The sequence below is a fragment of the Anser cygnoides genome, chromosome 2, assembly GCF_040182565.1.
Source record: "Anser cygnoides isolate HZ-2024a breed goose chromosome 2, Taihu_goose_T2T_genome, whole genome shotgun sequence".
Taxonomy (NCBI): domain Eukaryota; kingdom Metazoa; phylum Chordata; class Aves; order Anseriformes; family Anatidae; genus Anser; species Anser cygnoides.
Genome location: NC_089874.1, coordinates 12,889,364 through 12,909,230, shown reverse-complemented (window position 1 = coordinate 12,909,230; position 19,867 = coordinate 12,889,364). Strand labels below are relative to the sequence as shown.

The window sequence follows — 19,867 nt, the reverse complement described above, 5'->3', positions numbered from 1 at the left end:
ACTGAATTGGATAATTAGTTTAGCCAAGTTAATATTCAGCCTGTTCAGCTGCCCGATTCGGATTAATGTATAATCACGTATGCTAATACCAGCATAGGGATCATACAGGAGAGTGGTCCGTTTTTTTCAAGGAAACTGCACGGACAATCTAACAAACTTTCTTCACTCCTCAGTGAGAAAATGTCTTCTTGTGGCTGTTTGCTATTCTTTTTCTCACCACCAGTTGATCAGCTTGCACACCCTTCCCTTTGAAGGATGGAAGGAAAATGCAGACTGTCAATTCTCTGAGCATATCAGAGAATTTTAGCCTCGTTTTTCAAGTTCCTTCATCCTCCATCTCTAGCTGCTACCTTTACTTTTCATTTCCCCATTTAGTTCTACATGTCCTAAATCAAAATGCATATTCTTCCATACATTGTTCTGGATTATTAGTCTTCCCATCGCTGTCCTCTAGCGTATCTGTAGGCTTTGTTTTCAAATTAATTTTTCATTTTTTCCATGCTTTTTCATGTTCTGTAGCTGAAAGTCTAACTTTTTATTCATTCTTCTACTTACAGAGTAGATTTCAAGTTTTTTAGTTTCACCCATAAAATGTATTGATAACCTCTCTTTTGATGTTTATTAAATAAACCAGAAATGTATAAGTTATTTCTACGTAAATATGAAGGCTAACACTTCTTTCTTGTCATATTTCAGAAATCTGATATCCAAAATAGTACTCTACTTATTTCACTGAGTTAGCAACATGAAGTTGAGAACATAGGTATTTTTATTACAGTAGTTAACTTACTGCTGTTTCTTTTCAGAGAAAAATTCAAGTTAATGTTCTCATCCTGTAATCCTAAATAATTTATTATGTCTACCTAGATACAAAAAGCCTAAAGTATACCCTATTCACATATTGAAACTTCCACCTTTCCCCAGGTATTCCAATACTGTGGAATACTAACAATTTCTCTGACAATTGTTCTCGCTGATATTTTATACTGAAGTGAAAATGGAGTATATAGGAAAATTTACAATGCTACTCAAAAGACAACCCACATTCTACTATTCTACTGATTAAGAGTCTAACATTGTAAAATACAATTGGGAAAAAAAATCGAGAGGGTCAAAGAATCTGTTACAGAATCCAAATTCTAGTTATTGAGAAACATACCATCCACTATCGTGACTTAGGACACAGCATGCTCTTGCCTAATAACTCATCCAGAAGATTTGTAACTGTGCAAGTATTTACAGATCATATACCATCTTTAATGCCAAGCTTAGGTAAGTATAAAACAGAGTAGTCTGATTTTTGTTCGTTTATTTTCTTTTTTAAATGCAACATCACCACATTTGCAAATGTCTCAAGGTACCGTTTACATGCCTTGACAACTCTCAAACAACCTAACACTGACAAACATCTAGTAATGCCAAAAACCAAAAAGGCCTCATTACCCAGAAGGGAAGAATTTACTTACCTTACTGAAAGTTGCTGAGAACATAGAACTGTAAGTAGTACCACAGAAAAACTAAGCGTGGTAACATTTTGGTGTGTTAATCTGAAAGCTAAGAGACACTAATATGAAAGCACTGAAAACTGACATGTTTACTCATGTAACAGTGTCAACAGGAATGAAAATTATATGACTTGTATTGAGCCTATCAGTCACACTTAACAGGGGACAGCATCGCTATCGAACCTGATCTGAACATGTGACACAGGAATGAAAGGAAACATTTTTCATTATCAGTCTTAGTGGATCATATTCAAACAATCAGAGCAGAAAACTGAAAAAATACTAAGCAGGAATCTTTCCTCAACACAAAAGTCTGCTCCTTCCCAAGGAAAAAAAAAAGAACAAACCTTAACCTTCTATTGGCTTGAAACTAAATCCTGCAAAGCCATTACTTTTCACATATATTTCAGAGAAAAATCTAGACAAAATAAGATGCAAGAACAAAACAAAGACTACCAGTAGAATACAACAAAAAAAGTTTTCAACTACTACATTGAAAATATGGAGATACTGACAATTTGTTACCTAATGAAGTCTAACAGTATCTAGAAACCTAAGTATAAAGCAAAACACAACGACAGCATAAGGAAAGGGAAAGAGAGGGAGACCCTACTCTACATGAAATAACCTATAAAAAGAAGGCAGTTAGGTAAACATACACAGGTTATGAAAAAAAGGAGAAAAGAAAAGTAGGTGTCATGCACAGTCATTTTACTCACCTCAATTTGTGATCAATCATTTGGGAGAGATATTTTTATTTACCAGAACTGGAAAAAGTCAACCTTTATAAACCTACAGTCTTGTTCAAGGCAATAGTTTGGAAAACTGAAATTTCTTAACTCAAATGAGAATTATATTGAGAAAAATAAACCCTGATGTTGGTATGGTAAACAGAAATAAATAGGTGAAAATTATGTTCACGCTCTTGAGGTTGATAGCTTTTGAGGAATCCTTGAAATTTTTCAAAATATTATCATGATTAAAATCTTCAAACAAATCTACATGACAGAAGAATTGACATTACATTTCAAAAGCAATCTGAGATTCTTTTCCTACTTTACACAAGCATCATGGTTATTGTTTTTAGTTTTTTGTTTGTTTTCAAATGTAGATCAATATGTATAATCAGTGAAAATATTTTGGCTCCAACACTACTGGATATGAATCCACAAATTATACTGAAAAGAAAAATAAAACTGAAGGAAGCATAATGTTCCAATTGTTATTGCTTGGATAAAATTACCTCAAAATATATAGAAACAGTATTGCTTTTCTTAGGAAGTGTATGATTGATTAATGCTTCCTAAGTGATTCAGGTGAACTGTAAACATGCATGCTTGACGTGTTGTTTGTGTGGCACCTGATAATTCTCATTCTATCCAACTGAATTTACTTTTAATTGATCCATTCTTAATTTACATTGTGTTACTGTTTGTTTTTTTTAATATATCATAATATGTCTCAGCTCTTTACGTTAAATCTATTTCTTTTATTAGTAGTGTATACAATTCTTCTTATTACAGAAATGGTTACATAAATAAGGATTAATTTCTGAACAGAACAATATTCACTTGGGATTTGTCACAGCTGGGTATACTGACACTTCACATATAACAGGGATTTTTTTTCTTCTTCTACAGTGCAAATGATAATCAAGTCCTAACTTTAGGTTTCTTTCTTTCCTATACATTAAATATATGCAATCCTATTTTGTAGTTTACAGATTCAAAGGTCCTTGTAGTTTTGGATCTACCTTTGAGATCACAAAACTTCTTTCTTTTAAACAAGTATCATGAATGTGTCTATATTGAGTAACTGTATTATTTTCCAGATTATATTTCCAAAGTTCTGGTCTATAAAAATATCCAGTTCTAGCCAATTCAGTCAGTTTTAACCAGAACTGCTTTATTAGTAAGCGCACACACCAGAATAGACTTACATCAGTTATAGTGTTCAGAGCAGTATCTGCACCAATGCTGAAATCTGAACCCGGTACATTGTTGGATACTGTTGCAGGAACCATAACCATTGGAACACAGAATTCGTCATATTTCTCTCGGGCAGCTGACAATTCCAAAAGTCCGAGGTATGCCTGTTGGGCACAGGCATTGGGTGAAAAATTAGGACAAATGAAATAAAGACAAGGTTGGAATGATAAAATGGAATGGGCCACAGGGGGAGCCATTTCTACCACGACACACTTCAGCAAGTCATAGCATTAAGAATCCACTAAAATGACAGATACACAAAAAAACAGAAAGGATTAAAAACATGTATGCATTTGAAAAGAAACAATAAATAGAACACTCATTCATTTCAAGAAAATACGTAATTTAGACAAAGTTGCTTCACAAATATACTACAAAATAATTCCCCAATCTTCAGGTACTATTACCTGTTGTTTCAAATCATAGTATTCCTGAATCGAGACATCCCTAAAAAATCACTTTGGTAAAATAAAATGAACTTGAAATATGGATAGGAGACAAAAAAGAACGCTTATCTTGATTTATTACAGATTTTTAAATGCATTGTGTGAGAAGAGTGGCTTAAATAAGGGACCACAGTACAATTACGACTAAAGCTTAAGAACTTTTTGATATGTGTTCTGAGTATTGATATGGTATGTAGACTGGAACTTGCTTGTACTGCTGAAGTTGTTTTTTTTTTTTTTTTTTTTTTAAATACAGAAACAGCATCGCACCACCTCATCTTATTTATCCATTTAGCTTACCTTGTTTTTCAGTTATTAGTCATTGCCTTGAATGCCAACTTTCCACAGAAATCAGTGATTAGTAAAAACTGATCCTAAATGCTATGTTGTGTATAAAGAACAGCAAATGAAATGCACTTTACATGAAGATTGGGTGGAAATTAAAATGGTCTATTTCTTTTGTTAGGAATTCTATTCTACTTAGACGTAAGTTGAAACTTTGTTGTACCTCAAATCCACCAATAACCATAAGAGCGTTAATGTTGTTAGTGCGCATCTGGTCAGCGATCTTCTCCAAATACTTAGCAGGAAGAGTACTGAAAATTATTAAACCAAAAGAAAGATAAAAACAATTTAAAGACTCTGCAGCAATAAGAACTAATTACTAAGCTATAACAGTAAACCCAGCAGGCAATAAAATTTTTCTCATTTTAAATATCTATTCATAAAAATATTTCTTTCTGGCTGCCACTAAGGAATCACATCAGCTATGAGAAAAATACAGGCTTGCAATACTTTTAAGTGTTAAGTACCCTATGAAATTTTTCAGTTGAAGTCCCAATTCCCATTCTCATTATCTCCTCAGGGCTGATACAGTACCATCAAGAAACACTGATTGGAACATAACGTTTTAAAAAAAATAATAAAGGTTTAAAACATTTGGTGAAAGGAAAAGAGAACTGAATTATACACAGGTTATATAACATACTAGAATTCACCATAGCAATTGGAAAAATATTTATGTTACCGTTTGGTACCAAGAATCGATCCTCCTTGACCAGTCCAGCCTCCAACATCTCCCCAGCTGATTTCCTTTATCTTTGAATTAAAGTAAAGAAGTAGATTTTGTTACACGACTATCCAACTACTTCTCTTGACACGCAACAAACACCAGGTACTACTTAACATAAAGCTGTTGGACCGAGTTGTTGGGCACTTTGGCAGCACTAAAAATGAAATTGGCAAAAATATCAGTACCAAGAGGTTAACTAACTTAAGTTCTCTTTAATTCTTACCAGTCCCTTCCCGATCTATTTGTTCTTTCTTTCTCCAGATCATAATAAATTTTGCCTCCTTGATTCATACCATGGTCCTGTTTTCATGTCTTCTCTTACCAAACATGAAACATAGAAGTCTAAAAGTAGGTCTTTGAGGTTAGTTTTGGGACCTACGGCTCCAGCTAATAGGTAGAAATTGCTAATCTTATATCCATTTTCTCCTTAGGCCATTAACTGATGCATAATATTTAAAATAGAGGAACAGAAGAATCTAACTCACCTTGAAAAAAACAAAAGCTTCCTTCCTTAAAAGGCATCACTGCAAAGTTTCTTATTGCAAAAGAACACAAATGCAACAGCAATTCTTCTGTTATTCTGTGGAAAATCTACCATATGCTAAACATTGACCAGAACATGAAAGCGGGATTCACCTCTACTAATTCTGTAGCTTTGAAGCACGTGATCAGTAATATTTAAGCATAAATGAATCTATAGGTTTGTATAGTTGAGAAATAGTTACAATTTGGGTTTCATGTGTCTTCATGAAATAATTTACTGAATTACTTTCCATGCTAGTATCACAGAACACACCTTCTAAGAGTATAACAAAGGCAGTAGAGTGGGATGTGGTACATACTACTATACTATCCACACAAAATACTGACCTTCCCTCTAGAAAAACCTTCAAATCCATCAATGACGGCAAACATTTTATGGCCTTCAGTTATGCCAACTCTCACTGCAGCCCTCACTGCAGCATTCATTCCAGCTGCAGGAGCACCAACATTTAAGACTGCCACATTAAAATTAGTCTGCAAGAGAAAATTAACAATCTTTAATAAAGCACTTTCTATTTTATATCACGCTTAATTTTTCCATCATGCACAGATGATAGATATTGTAATGTAGGAAGGGAACTTGCAAAGCCCTGAAAACCATTCAAAACTAACTAGAACATACATAAATCTGTTTTTCCTGTTTTCAGAATGCCACACAGAAACATGAAAACAATTTTATTTTTAGAAATTTTTAAATAAGACTTTCAATTTGCTTTGCAGTTTGTTATGCAATTTTTTATAATCTAACTCAGCTAGGTTCAAGAAAAAAGAAAACAAAATAGACTAAGTTATTCAACCATTTTCATATTATCCAAACAGTTGGATTTTGCAAAATATACTCAGAATATCCTAGAAAAGAGTAGGAGCTGATGTATTTCATTCCATCACTGTAGCAGTTAGACTGTGTCATCAGTAGACACACAAAGTGGAACAGATTACAACTTTAATTTAAAAGTATCTGCCAGACTTTTATAGAGCAGCTGGCAGCAGTAAACAGGATCATTCAGTGTCTTTCACATTATCATAAATTTTCAGATTATGGCAGATTTAGAACATTTTAGTGACTCAGAGTAACTGTTTATATATAGTGCTACCTCCTCCCGTAAGTCTAATACGTGTTTCAGGTAAACGTCTCCTCTATTCAAAAGGGAAAAGTCTGAGATATCAAATATACATTTGTAAACTAAAACACAGGCAATGTAAGAGAAAAGGTTCTACTTAAAACAAGACATGAAATAATATTTTGCTACATAATGTATATTCCATGAAAATTCATTTAGTCCCCATTTATATTTGTTAGTTACTGTGTCTAAATAAAACAATTCTGTAAATGGATATAAACATTACTGACTGAACAATGAAAGGGAGCACATTCACACAACCTAGATATAAAATAGGATGTGAAGCTTCTGTCTCGCTACAGCAGTCCCAATTCTAAAGACAAAATTTTCATATCAAGAACACTATTCTCAATGGAGCTACATCTTCACACTGATAAATCCAAAACCTTTCAGACCACAGATTCTTTTTCAGAGTTAAAGCTTCGGTACTTGCATTAAAATAATAAAAAACCAAAAACATGTATGGGTAAAAAAAGCAACAGTACTACTATGAGTAAATGCTAGCAAGCATCTTTCAATTGAACTGCAAAGCATGAAATGCAAATCATACATGTATGCATTTATCAGAACAGGCTTTAAACGATAGCAAACTACGTAAGAAAAATGCAACAAAATTTAACAGCCTGAGCTTATACACTGAAATTCATCACACTTTAGTTCAGCTGAATGATCTTAAATTGTTTACAATCATTAACATGACAAAATTGTAACTTAGTACTGGAGAAAATTGCTTTACCTTGGAAAATGGGAATACAAAACAAACAAAAAGAAAACCAAAACAAATAAACAAAAAATACAGAGCAGTTGTTAGGCAACAATCGTCGAATCTTTTCAAATAAAAAAAATACAGAACTATTTTACATTTATTTATTTTTAAACTTCAGTGCAATCAAAGAGTTGTAAAAAAGACAAAGGAAACGTAAGAGCAAAAATATCTGCATGCAGCAACACTTCTGAAGCAAAGCACTGAGTAGGCTCTAGTGATCTGATCAGCTTAGCCTCTTCCTCAATTCTTGTGACAGGCTTATTTTATCTGCTTTTTAATTCCCCTCTAGCCCCTTTTATTGAAGCACAGATTTGGCTAGCGTGGTCATAGGCAAGTACTTGTGTTAATTATTGCAAGTGACCTACAACTCCTTCTAATGTCATCCATCACAAAAAGACATAGTAGAACTACCGTAAAACAAAATAGGAAAGACCAGTGCTAACAATCCTAAAATTGCACTGCAATGTAAACAAGTAGCCTGATCCAGCAAAGCAAATGGTGAATATCCACCAAAAATAATCCTGAACTCTTTGGTCTCTTGAAAATCACTAATTCAGTCTGTGTGTGTATATACATACACACACAATACAAACACATTTTTAAATTACTTTACTGTTTTGGCAGGTATATTTGAAATAACTTCAATCGATATGTTTACTTTTACTTATATTTAGATAAAGTAAAAAATATAATTTAATTTAAACTAGAATTATTTTATTTTATCCTCTCTAGAAGCTTCTACTATAACTTTTAATTTGTAATCAAGTTTTCTTTATTATGCAGAGATTTCCCTGACAGATTACACATTAATTTTTGTCAACCAAAATGGCTATTGTGACGATGCTATTAGCTATCCATAGAATTTCTGAACAGATGTCAGCTATTCAAATGAACTTTTCCTATTTTCAATGCAAATTTCTGCTTAATAATGTGGAGAAGGTACTATTAATCATTACTTAAACATTTCATTGGAAAAAAAATCCTCAAAACATAATAGTAACATAATCATATAAATAAGGCAACAAATAGTCACAAACCACAATTAAAAAGGAATTAACCCGTGAGGTGACATAGTTGCAAACTGGTAAAAAACAGAATTAATCAATAAACCATTAATAGAGAAAAAAAGAAAACTGTCTGAAATTTATTTCAGACACCATTTATTGACAACTTCCTAATAAATCCAGCTTTTCTCAGTTTGTAAGTTGTATAGAGGAAATAAGAGGTAAATAGCCACTACTGCCTTGTGCACAGTGACTTACTAGATCAGATAACCATTACATGTGTCTTATCTATTCTGTTCCATGAATTCCTGGACTTGCCTCTGTTCCTGAGTAGTTTTGCCCCTTTGAAAGGAAAGGCTAGAATTCTTTCATACTATACCCTTCTTTCTACCAAGACTTTTAGTCTCTTAATTGTGATTACATCACCTTTCCTTCTCTCCATGTCACCTAACAGAAAGGATGACAGTAACCATTAGGACCAGATACTGTAGCAATTGGGAAAAGAGATATATCCAAGACATATTCATAGTAGAAATTGTCTAGGAGAAAAATTTTTTGTTAGACTTGTACCATTTTAAAAAATGTTAGCTATTATAATAATCAGATTGTGTGTTACAATCATCTTTCTGCCATTATAATATTTGAATAATTTTATAAAATAACATACGATATAGAATTGAAGACAATATTCAAGGGGTGAGGAAGAAAAAGTTGATTTGTTAATATGCCCTAGGGACAGACACACATTGCACACTCATAAAAGAACTCTCACCTTCGGAAGCTCAGCATCTGGTTTTTTTTGTGACAATAATTTGTAGGTGTTAAGGTTGTTTTCAAAGCTCCTAAAGAATAAATACAATAAACAAACACAATAACACACTAATTTTTTGAACAGAGTTACTTTAAAAAGAGTGAACTTTTTCATAAACTGATAGAAAGCATGAGAAGTTTACAGAACATGTTTTTAAAGATAATATGTGAAATCTTACAAATGTTAAAACTAAGCCAACTCCCAAGTAAGAAAGCTTTAAAATCAGTGTTCTGGCTTCACAAAAAGCCTTTAGAAAGGGAGACAACATAGTTTCCATTAAACTTTGTTATCACAGAGCATATTGGGAGGATCATAGGTCTTCTAATATAAAAAAAAAATCTTTTGGAAGAAGGTTTCCTTTTTTTTTTTTCCACATTTTGTTTAGCCTTGACCTTGGTTGAATGCAAAGCAACACTACAGCAAAAAAAAAAAAAAAGAATAAAATATGACCCCATTTTCAAGAGCATACCTGCCAGTTCCTAATATGAATATGCAAGGGTTGTCTATCTCAAACAAAAATAAAGCACGCATCAGGATCCTTATCCTGTATCAGGATAAGAATTTGAAACTTCACTGCTAATCTCAAGACATGGTACTTATTTGAAATAACTGTATATAGATAATGAAAAAATAAATAGAAGATTTTAGAGGAAACATGGCCTTAAATACAAAGCACTGAATTTGACAGTAAGCAATAGCAAATGCAGCAACTTCAGCTACAGTACTAGATTTGAAAAGTGTTTTTTTGTGCAGCTAGTAGCAATCACATTACTCTGTGTAAGTAATACAGTATTACTGAGTAAAACAGTTTTTTAAGAATGAACACTTTCTGTACTTTCAAAATACTTAATTAAAAAATACTGCTTTAATCATAAGTATGAACAACCAATCCCCACTCTGGCAAATCAAAGTAACTTAAAAACAGCTATCCAATGTTAGGACTAAAGTTATTACAAACACAAAACATGGTAATAATTGAAAATGAGGGAACACAGAAAAACACTCAGTCCTGTAAAATAACAAGAAAACATAAAATAACTATATATTAGGCAAGAGAGTTTTATTAGATGGGTGATAAAGCACTTTACTGTTAAGCGACTTGAAACAGAACATGCCCTTTTGACACATAAGAGTGCAGAAGGTCTTTCCCCAACATTACTGTTGGAAAACTAATGGCTGCTTACAAATAAATTCATCTTACACAGGATTGGTTTCAAAATCTTGAATAAACAAACATGTGGTTGCTACCAGCCAGTTCATACATGACAGCAGCTCTTCTCTCTGTGGCTAGTTACCCTAACATCAGTCACTAGAGTCTGACACGGTACCAAACTAGTTTTCTTTGGTTTGTGTGGTGTTTTTTTTTGTTTGTTTGTTTTACACAGATAAATGTTTCAATTATTCTTTTTAAGCAACTTTTCTTCCATCTTCTCTACTATTTTCTACATACACAAAAACATACATAAACTGAATTAAATGTAAAGTGCCAGCAGAACAGCAAAGCAATTCAGCCCTTCTTCTAGAGCAAATAAATTAATGTGTTATTTGTCATACCTTCCACGAAGCCTCACAGCCTCAACAAATCTTCCTTCATCCATGGCTTTCTGTACTTCTTGAGTCTTGAAAGAACAAGTTGATTAGTCAGTAAGTTTAAAAAAACAACCCAGGAAGTTGATTATCAATATATTTCTCTAAACAGGCACTATGAAATAGCTTTCCAAAGTGAAAAATGAAATACCGATTTTTCATTTTATGACCTACATTTTATCACAGCATAATTTATAGTAGACAGGAGAAGAACAAAGTAGAAACTGACACCTCAAGTCTCCCTGGAAAATCAGCGTATCTATTTTGCATTTCCCTTTTTATTTTAAGCTGAAGTAGCACTGAACAGTTTTGGTGGAGAAACCAGAGTGTTGTATACAATGTGCAAATGGATGCAAGCATTCTTCAGATGCTTCCATTGCATGGATGAATATATATTTATTTATATATTATTTATTGGTGGTTCGCAGATATTACTTAGTACCGGAGAACACACACAAAGCTCATTTTTCCCAGATGCGGGTTAAGTGTTGTACACATTCCCATCAGCATTTTAAGGACAGACCACTGATTATAGTACACAGTGGTCCGTTGTAGTTAATGAATAACGATGAACTGGCTTTTTGCCAGAAACTCACCATCTGCACACACTCCATCAAAGGCAGACGGACAGCCTGGTTTCCAGACAGCGACACAACACAGGCAGGAGTATCTGGAGTGCCTTCTAAAAGGGCAAGCACAGCTTCTACACCCATACGGCTTGCCTGAAAACAGAAAACATTCAAGTGTTCAAGCAAGCATTTAAAACCTAAAAGCCTGCAATCACAGAAATGGTCGAGATTTCTCTGAAAGTCAAGCTGAAATGAATTCTTGTTTTTCAGGTGAAATTGTAACAAATTATTCTTGCGGCTCTGCTTTTTAACCCTACTACAGATTATTTTACATAAAAGTGCTTCACTATTCTGAATTTGACAGACAGTTGAGATCTCCCTCTCTCCAGTAAATAATCAGATATCTCTATGCAAGGTGGAGTTCAGCTAGTCATCAGTGTGAAACCACCACAAATGATAAATTGTGAAGGAAGTAAAAGCAAACTGTGCATTTGTACCAAGTGATGCCCTGAAAAGTTATTCTAAGTAACTCACCAGAATTCTGTCAAAGGCTGAAGGGGTTCCACCTCTTTGCACATGACCCAAGATAGTCACCCGAGTGTCAAACCCAAGACGCTGAACCACAAGCTGCAAAGAATTTCAAAATGTACTGGTTTTATTAGCATCATTAGTTTATATATCTCTGCCAATGAGTGTTTTTGAAATTCTTTTCCAAAGGGACACTTTACAAATAATCAGAGCGATTTCAGCTCAAAAGGTTTTTTTTTTTTTTTTTTTAATCTTAGGCAACAGTGAAAATTTTTGACAAAGATCCATTTTAAAAAAAGAAGACTTTGTCCAAAGTAAACATTATTATTTCACTGTAAGTGGGACAGATCAGGATTTAAGTTTTACAAGAAACAAAGTATAATATACCTGTAATTACTGATTTAAGCAGATTTTAGACTTTGTATCAATGAAGGTACCAATGAAGTAAGTGTTTCAGACTGTTGTCTTACTTTGTGAATAGAGAAGGTCCTAATTAACAGCTACTGAAACAATTTCTCTTTAAGTGCACTCTGGATAAATAAAGCACAAATATAAAATAAAACCAGCAAAGTGCGTTAGAATCTACTTTTGAACAGATTTACTTAACAGAAATGTTAGCGTTAGTAAAAAGCTCTCTGGTATGGACAAAATAGAAACGGCAACAGAAGGGTATCGACACTTACATCCTTAACCTTCTCTGATGTTATAGGTTTGTTGTGGCAATCAATAGCTCCTTCAGCCACAATAATAATATTCAGCCTTTTCTTTCGTGCACGATTCTATAGTAAAAATAAAAGCATATTCATACAGTTATGTAGAAAATCACCGCACAATTTCAAAAGCAATCGTTGTGCATTAAAAAAATATTTTCTCTCCTTGCGGTTTATACTTGATCACTTCAGAGTTCTCGTACATTTTATTTTCATACAGGTCTTTTCATTGATGAACCAAAACATCTTATACCAAAACATCTTATCAAATTAATGAGGAAAGGTGCTAAAAAGTCTGATTGTATTGCTAAATCACTGTTTTCAAACAAGCATCTGCAAAAGGTCAGGAAATCCAAAACAGAGTAATTTATTACCTCTGAAAGCTTAACACACATTGAATCCTCCCATCCTTCTTCTGGTGGGTATTCAGGAATAAATACCCAATCCGCACCACAAGCTAAGGCACTGACAAGAGCTAGATATCTAATAAATATAACAAATAATTAGTTACTTATGGTTCAGATTTCTTGGTATTTCATAATTATATTTGTATGAAACACAAACTACTGAAGACAATACATACCCACAGTGTCTCCCCATAACCTCCAGAACAAATGTTCTCTGATGGCTGTAAAAATGAGAAAACAAATTAACTGCAGCTCAAAAATCCCATCCAAATTCTTGAAATCAGCAGCTGATATCAGGAAATAGCCTGTGTTCATGTTACCAAACACAGTATTCGTTAGTAAAATAAAAGGCCATATTAAACTGCATACCTTCCAAAACTTATTTGATTCTAAGATTCATAAAAGCACTTACAAGAGAAGAGATGAACACTCACTAGCAATGTAAATGATGCAGACTCATAGTTAAGAATTGTAATGATACAGCTGTAGGTTTTGTAGTTGTTGAAATTCATAAAGCTATCATTTAATTACTACAACTTTACCTGGGGAAAGCTTACATACAGATGCTATTTTATACTATTCAATGCATGTCTGAATCTTCTCTAAAACAGCATGTCTAGGAAAGACTAAAAACGTATTAAAAAAAAGAAGCCTGCCATAAAGCTGATAAAAGCTCTGCCCCTAAAACTCTACAATCAAATGTTTGAAACGCTGCCATGACAGGAATGAAAGAAAAGCAACCAAGACACATGAAAGATGTGGTTAAAAATAGCTTATATTCACACTCCAGAAATACTACGTGTGTCAGTTACCTAAGTTCTATTTAAGATGAGCATATATCCTCCATTACTGCATGACAATAGGAATTAAGATTTGAAACAACTATATGTTTGTTACAGTCTTCTATAACATGCACAATTACCTTTGAGCAGTGGTCATGATGGCATCCACGACTTCAATGATTCTGTGCAAGGCTGAGTCAGTACCTATGGTCATATCAGTGCCACAGAAGTCATTGTCTATGGATCCAACCATTCCCACAATGTTAAGATAAGCATATTTCTTAACAGCCTCTTCATCAATCTTTCCTGTAAAGAAATATCCAGAGAAAGATCTGTAAGTTTAAACTTCAAAAAATGCATATTAGAAATATTGCTTGCGTGCTCTACTTTTGTAAACTAAACATATCCAAACGTTAAATAATGTTTAGGTATTTTAGGTAACAGGGTTAGTCAGAAGTACAAAGAAAGGCCAATCAAACAACCAAACAAAAGAATCCTGCACAGAACTCCTTACACTAAGGAAGGAAACAAGAGCTTTTCAGTCCATTTCAAAGCGTCAAGAGATTACCATGTTTTTTAAACCAACCTTAAAATTGATGGTTGGGACATAATAGCATCCAAATTGTAGGCTGAGTGTATGACACACAATGTACAAGCAAAAGGATGCAAACTGGATGTAAGGGGGCATGTGCAAGTAATCAAACCCCACATTTAAACTTCTGAAGACTTCTCTTCTGCATCACTGAAAGGCTCTGATTTCATGATTAATAAGTAAAAAGAAAATAGAAAAGCTCCTACTCTAAGTTTTCATGTCTCCAAAGACATCAGTGAAAATGCTGAGTCACCCAACAGTTTTAAAGGATCTCAAGGATGAAATATATCAGCTGCTTAAGTGCTTAAAACTACTTTAGTAGCTGTGGAGGGGACTGGAGCAAATATAATACCAAATTTTTCATGCAAGATTCAAGAACTACATATCTGTTTGTTTAATGACTATATTAAAGAAAATATTATAAACCATAATGAAAAATATAACTAATGTTCATACAGATAATTACAGCATTCTGAAGAAGAGTCAAAGTGTTTTCTACGAATATATATATACATATATATATATATGTGTGTAATGCTTTACAAACCGTTTCTAGTGTTCCTAAAGTGACATAATAATCATGCAAATAAGGGATATCTGGTTGATATGTTCTACTTAGATTTCCAAAAATTGACAAAGATTGTCAATCCCCAAAGGATTTTGAGGAAATTAAGCATCCACAGCGTAAGAGAGAAGGCTTTCGCATGGAATAAATGACACAAAACAGAGTGAAAAATACAGAACAGGGCTGTAGTAAATGCAAATTTTTATATTTCAGGAAGGTAACCAAAGTAGTTTAAAAGGGATCTGGACTGTTCAACATATTCAGCAATAACCTAGAACAGGAAATGAACACTAAGGTGCCAAAGTTCATTGTTCATATTGAATTACTTGGGTTCTAGATGTGTGGAATGTCTGTGAAGAAAAAGAAGACTAGCAAGACATGATGAGCACCAGTGAAGTATCAGATGGAATTCACTGTAGAGAAATATAAACTAATCCACATGAAAATATATCCTAACATCAAAAATAAAATATTATTTTCTACATAATTATATAATATTGCTGTTTTCATTAATGAATCAGCTTCAGTGCCCAGTAGCAGTCAAAAATAAAATAAAAATATTAGAAAATATTAGGAAAATATCAGAGAACAAAACAAAGATCATTATACTACTGTGCAGATCCATGGTTTGCCCTCATCTTGAATACTGCGTGCAGTTCGGGTCCTCCCCACCTCAAAAAGGATATGGTAGAACTGGAAAAGGTTCAGAGAAGGGCAACAAAGATAATCATAGGTACAGAACTTATACGTATAAGGAACAACTAAGCAAACTAGGACTCCTCCATCTAGAGGAGAGATGAAGGAAAAATACGACAGCTGTAAAATCATAAGTGGCACACAGAAAGAAATCAGGATTGATCATTCACTGTTTGTTCTAACAGAAAAATCGGAGGACAACAAATGAAACTAGAAACTAATAGGATCAAAATAATCAGGAGGAAAAGATTCTTCACAATATTCATAATTCGTTGAAGCTGTAGGACTGCTTGCTACAGTGTTTTCAGCAAAAATTTGTATGTGTTCAAGGAAACTGTATACATTCATACAAGAGAAATTCATTAAGGACTGCTAACAGCATCTGGTTCAGGAAGTCTTGAAGACAGAAATGGATGGAACCTATGTGAATACTTATATATTCTGAATAACAGAGGATCAACATAGCATTGTGTAGGTTTGCTCTGTTCTTTTACTCTTTCTTAAACATTCTCTTAGATGCTATCAAATGAATACTGGGCTGGATGCATTTTTATAATGTTCTGATCTTAAACAAGGAGGCAGGAAAGTAACAATAAATTATTAACAACCAAATATTTAGCTTATTGTAGGAAAGTAATTGCCATCTCAGTTTGCATTTGAGTGAACACGCTTTTCAAGCAGAAGGCTCAAAGTTCAGACACTGAAATCTGTTCGTAATAGGAAAAAAGCCACACAAACAGTTGCCCAGTAATTTTTTGAGGTCTTTTTGAACATTTATGATATATAGGAAAGGATGTACAGAAATCATGAACTAATACTTTATGAAGAGATGCATAATTTCCCAGAATGCATGTATTTGATTTTTAAAGTTAATAAATACCCTCCAAGTATAGTTTGTAAACTTATAGTTACAGCCACTCTGGAGATTGGACTAAAAGTCTAGAGGGTCTAAATCCAAGCTTACCTTTCTGTGCTAGTTCTTCTAGAAGTCCACTCCATTCTTCACGGAACAGATTGGCACCGGTTAAACTACCATCTCCACCAATCACACACAGATTAGTGATTCCTCTCTGAACCAAGTTGTAGGCTGCCTGCAGGCGGCCCTCCCGAGTACGAAAGGATTTGCACCGTGCACTACCAATAACTGTACCTCCCTAGAAAAAGAGAATACAATGGTTTTAATTTGTAATGTAGTATATTACTGTATTTTTAAGACGGATTAATGATGAATGATATTTTGTAGTATAACCTCCACCTTTAATTCCATAGTGAGTAAAAAGTCATGAAAGCAGTTATTGAATTTGTGGGAAATTATGTTCTCAGGAGCCAATACATACAACAGAAAAAAGGGTAACACTAAAAAATTTGACTTCTTCTCTGTCCTTGGCCATAACACCTCAATTTTCTCTTGGTTATAGATGCTACAAGATAGACAATGGATAAAACAAAGACAAGTGGATAAAATAAATGTACATGGATAAGATATCTCATTTCAGGTTTTTGTTGTTGTTCTTTTGTTTAAAAAAAATCTATGTTTTCCTATGCTAACTGATTTATGTTTATTATATTTATATTACAGATAATTTCAAAGAAACAGTCAGTTCACCTGGAGGGAGTTTTCAGAAAGCCTAGCAAGCAGCAAGGCCTCTTTGCCAAACATAGCATCTGCTCTGGAAGAAGTAACAGTGTTACCATGCCAAGGAAAAGCATAAGGAGATCCAAATGGCCACCTTGCAGGACATTGTAATACAAATGCACAAAATCACTGGTATTATCTGAGCTCTGGAGAACTGTACTGTAATTACACCCATTACTATAATTCTAAATTCACTTAGACAGGAAGCCAACAGGGTTTTGTAAGAAAGCACTTGCCTTACGAAATACAGTTATTCCATATTTAGGCCCTATAACGTCTTTGCCAATACAACTTCAGGAAGCTAATGACATGTGATATTGAAAATCTAGAACAAAGGTTTTCAAGATTATTTTTGTGCACCAAAAATGAGATCCCACAGAGATCTTCTTTAGAAAATGTCAAGCAACCATATCACAGAAATTAGGCTCTGTTAGAAGCGGTATGTGATCACTTCAGTCATCACAGAAATAAAATTTCATAATTGCAGTTGTTAGCCTGGATCTAAGATTTTGGTTTGTTGTCCAAAGAGGGATGCTTTGGGTCCCACCCCTATCCCCTAACACTTACTACTTGCAGGATACTTGAAACGCTTTCCCATGAAACTTCAACAATATTATCACCTCCATCAACCATTCCTTGGTAACCCTAAAAAAAGAAAAATATTTCAAGAAGGCTGATTTGAAAAGCTGTAGCATTTCCACTGTAGTAATACAGTAGTAATTTCCACCATGTATACATTAAATGCAACTCTAAGTAATGAAAAACATTGAATTAAAAGATACTTAATTCAAATGAAATAATGTTCAAGTAGAAAAATCTACCTCTGTAACACTTTGTATGCTTTTCCCCCAAGGTATGGATAAGCAAAACAAAATAAACAGCAACAAGCAAAAAGTTTTCATAAAGGAAGAAAAAATCAGGTTATTCAATCTTAATGCCTTAACTCAATTTGTCTTCAAAAACCAGTGCATACTCTAATACAGAAAGAACTACACTGAGCTGAAAGAAAGAAAATTATGTAGTTAGCAGCTACAGAAAATTGTTATGCTTGGTTTTATTAATTCCCTGCATAAATATTAGCAGAAAGATGATAATTACAGACTGTTTTCCATTAGGTGACATTGTGAATACTGATAAGAAAAAGAAAATACAGCAAATTTTGAACCTGGAAAAAACGAATTGATATATACATAGAGAAGAATAAAACTGGAGTTAGTATTCAAATTTTTTGACATTTCTCTAAATCCTAAGGGAAACAATGCACCAAATTTAAAAGAAACGTGTATACGAGGAACTAATTAACCATTCTTCCATATCCAGTTACTGCAAGGCAGTACATATTTATTTTTAGGGTTCTCTGTAATAAGTCAATTGGAAGCTACAATAGAAAGCTTATAAGACAGCAAAACTGGAAACACTTAATTTGGGATGATCCAGAGGAAACAAAGGTTTTGGCCAGTAAGAACGTGCATTTCCATGTTGCAAGCTTGCACTGGCTTAAAAAGGTAACGTTGGAATAGGATATGATAGGAATATTCTATAAAACTTGAGTCACTCACTAACTTGATAGAATGTGAATATAAAGAAAACCTGGACTCAGCAAAAGTACGAGTTACATGTAAGATAATCAATAGTAAAGAAACAGGTAGAAGATAATCTGTCTCTAATTTCTGTCTTTAACAAATCTTTTCATTATTTTGTATACTCTCTAGATACTTTTAATAGGTAACATACACACATCCAAAATAAGACATCTTAAAGATCAGATGTTATTTGCATAACTCTTTCAAAATTGAAGATCAAGCCGGGAAACAAAAAATCCTTAACCTACTTAATTTATCTATGTCTTTCTTTCTGAGAAAGTGCAGAGCCCCAGACAGAAACATTCCACTATATCCAACTGAGCTTGAGGAACAAATTACTAAGTTCAATTATCATACAACTATTAAAAGAAAAACAAAAAAAAAAAAAGAAACCGGAGTGTTCCTCATACCAATAAGTACTGGACAGAAAGCTTCTCCTATCCACATTCCTATTGGCTACAACAACACTGAAATACATAGCCAATACATGCTGAACAAATAGCATGATGCTGTACCCTAACTCCACTTGTAACATAGACCAGAGCAAGCTGCACGACAAGCTGACAAAAAAATGCATAGAGTCCACATATTTGCTCCAATCATTCACCTCCTGTTTTTACTTGAAAGGAAAAATAAAAAACTGGATCCAAACTGGATCCAAGAAAGTATTGTAGGTATTACATTAAATGCATATCATGAGACTCAATGGATGAAAATTGCCAATTCATATTTTATTAACAGATCTAAAGCATAAAAAGAGCAAAGGAATAAACTACTACTCGAAGTTGGCTCTGTGATTTGAAACACTTTACAGCAAGGCTAAAATGAGCTCTGACTGACTCACAGGATGGTTGAGTTTGGAAGGGGCCTCTGGAGGTCATTTGGTCCAACCTCCTGCTCAAACAGGGCCACGCAGAGCCAGGTCCAGCCTCAACCAACCATTCTGCAATTCCGCG

General features: G+C 33.8%; 1 protein-coding gene across 3 annotated transcripts in view; it reads right to left on the bottom strand.

Moving 5' to 3' along the window:
- Window positions 1-19,867, bottom strand: part of PFKP (phosphofructokinase, platelet) — a 44,812-nt gene that overhangs the window by 12,603 nt on the left and 12,342 nt on the right. For 2 of the 3 annotated variants that reach the window (XM_048047587.2, XM_048047586.2), the window contains exons 3-16: window positions 17,896-17,973; window positions 16,657-16,846; window positions 13,980-14,145; window positions 13,234-13,278; window positions 13,025-13,133; window positions 12,624-12,719; window positions 11,947-12,039; window positions 11,440-11,565; window positions 10,811-10,875; window positions 9,218-9,287; window positions 5,882-6,028; window positions 4,967-5,037; window positions 4,448-4,535; window positions 3,445-3,597 (exon numbers count right to left, since the gene is read on the bottom strand). In XM_048047587.2, coding sequence (XP_047903544.1) covers window positions 3,445-3,597; window positions 4,448-4,535; window positions 4,967-5,037; window positions 5,882-6,028; window positions 9,218-9,287; window positions 10,811-10,875; window positions 11,440-11,565; window positions 11,947-12,039; window positions 12,624-12,719; window positions 13,025-13,133; window positions 13,234-13,278; window positions 13,980-14,145; window positions 16,657-16,846; window positions 17,896-17,973 — 1,497 coding nt within the window. The remainder of the gene's footprint in view (window positions 1-3,444; window positions 3,598-4,447; window positions 4,536-4,966; window positions 5,038-5,881; window positions 6,029-9,217; window positions 9,288-10,810; window positions 10,876-11,439; window positions 11,566-11,946; window positions 12,040-12,623; window positions 12,720-13,024; window positions 13,134-13,233; window positions 13,279-13,979; window positions 14,146-16,656; window positions 16,847-17,895; window positions 17,974-19,867) is intronic. The other variant, XM_048047585.2, reaches the window with a different exon arrangement.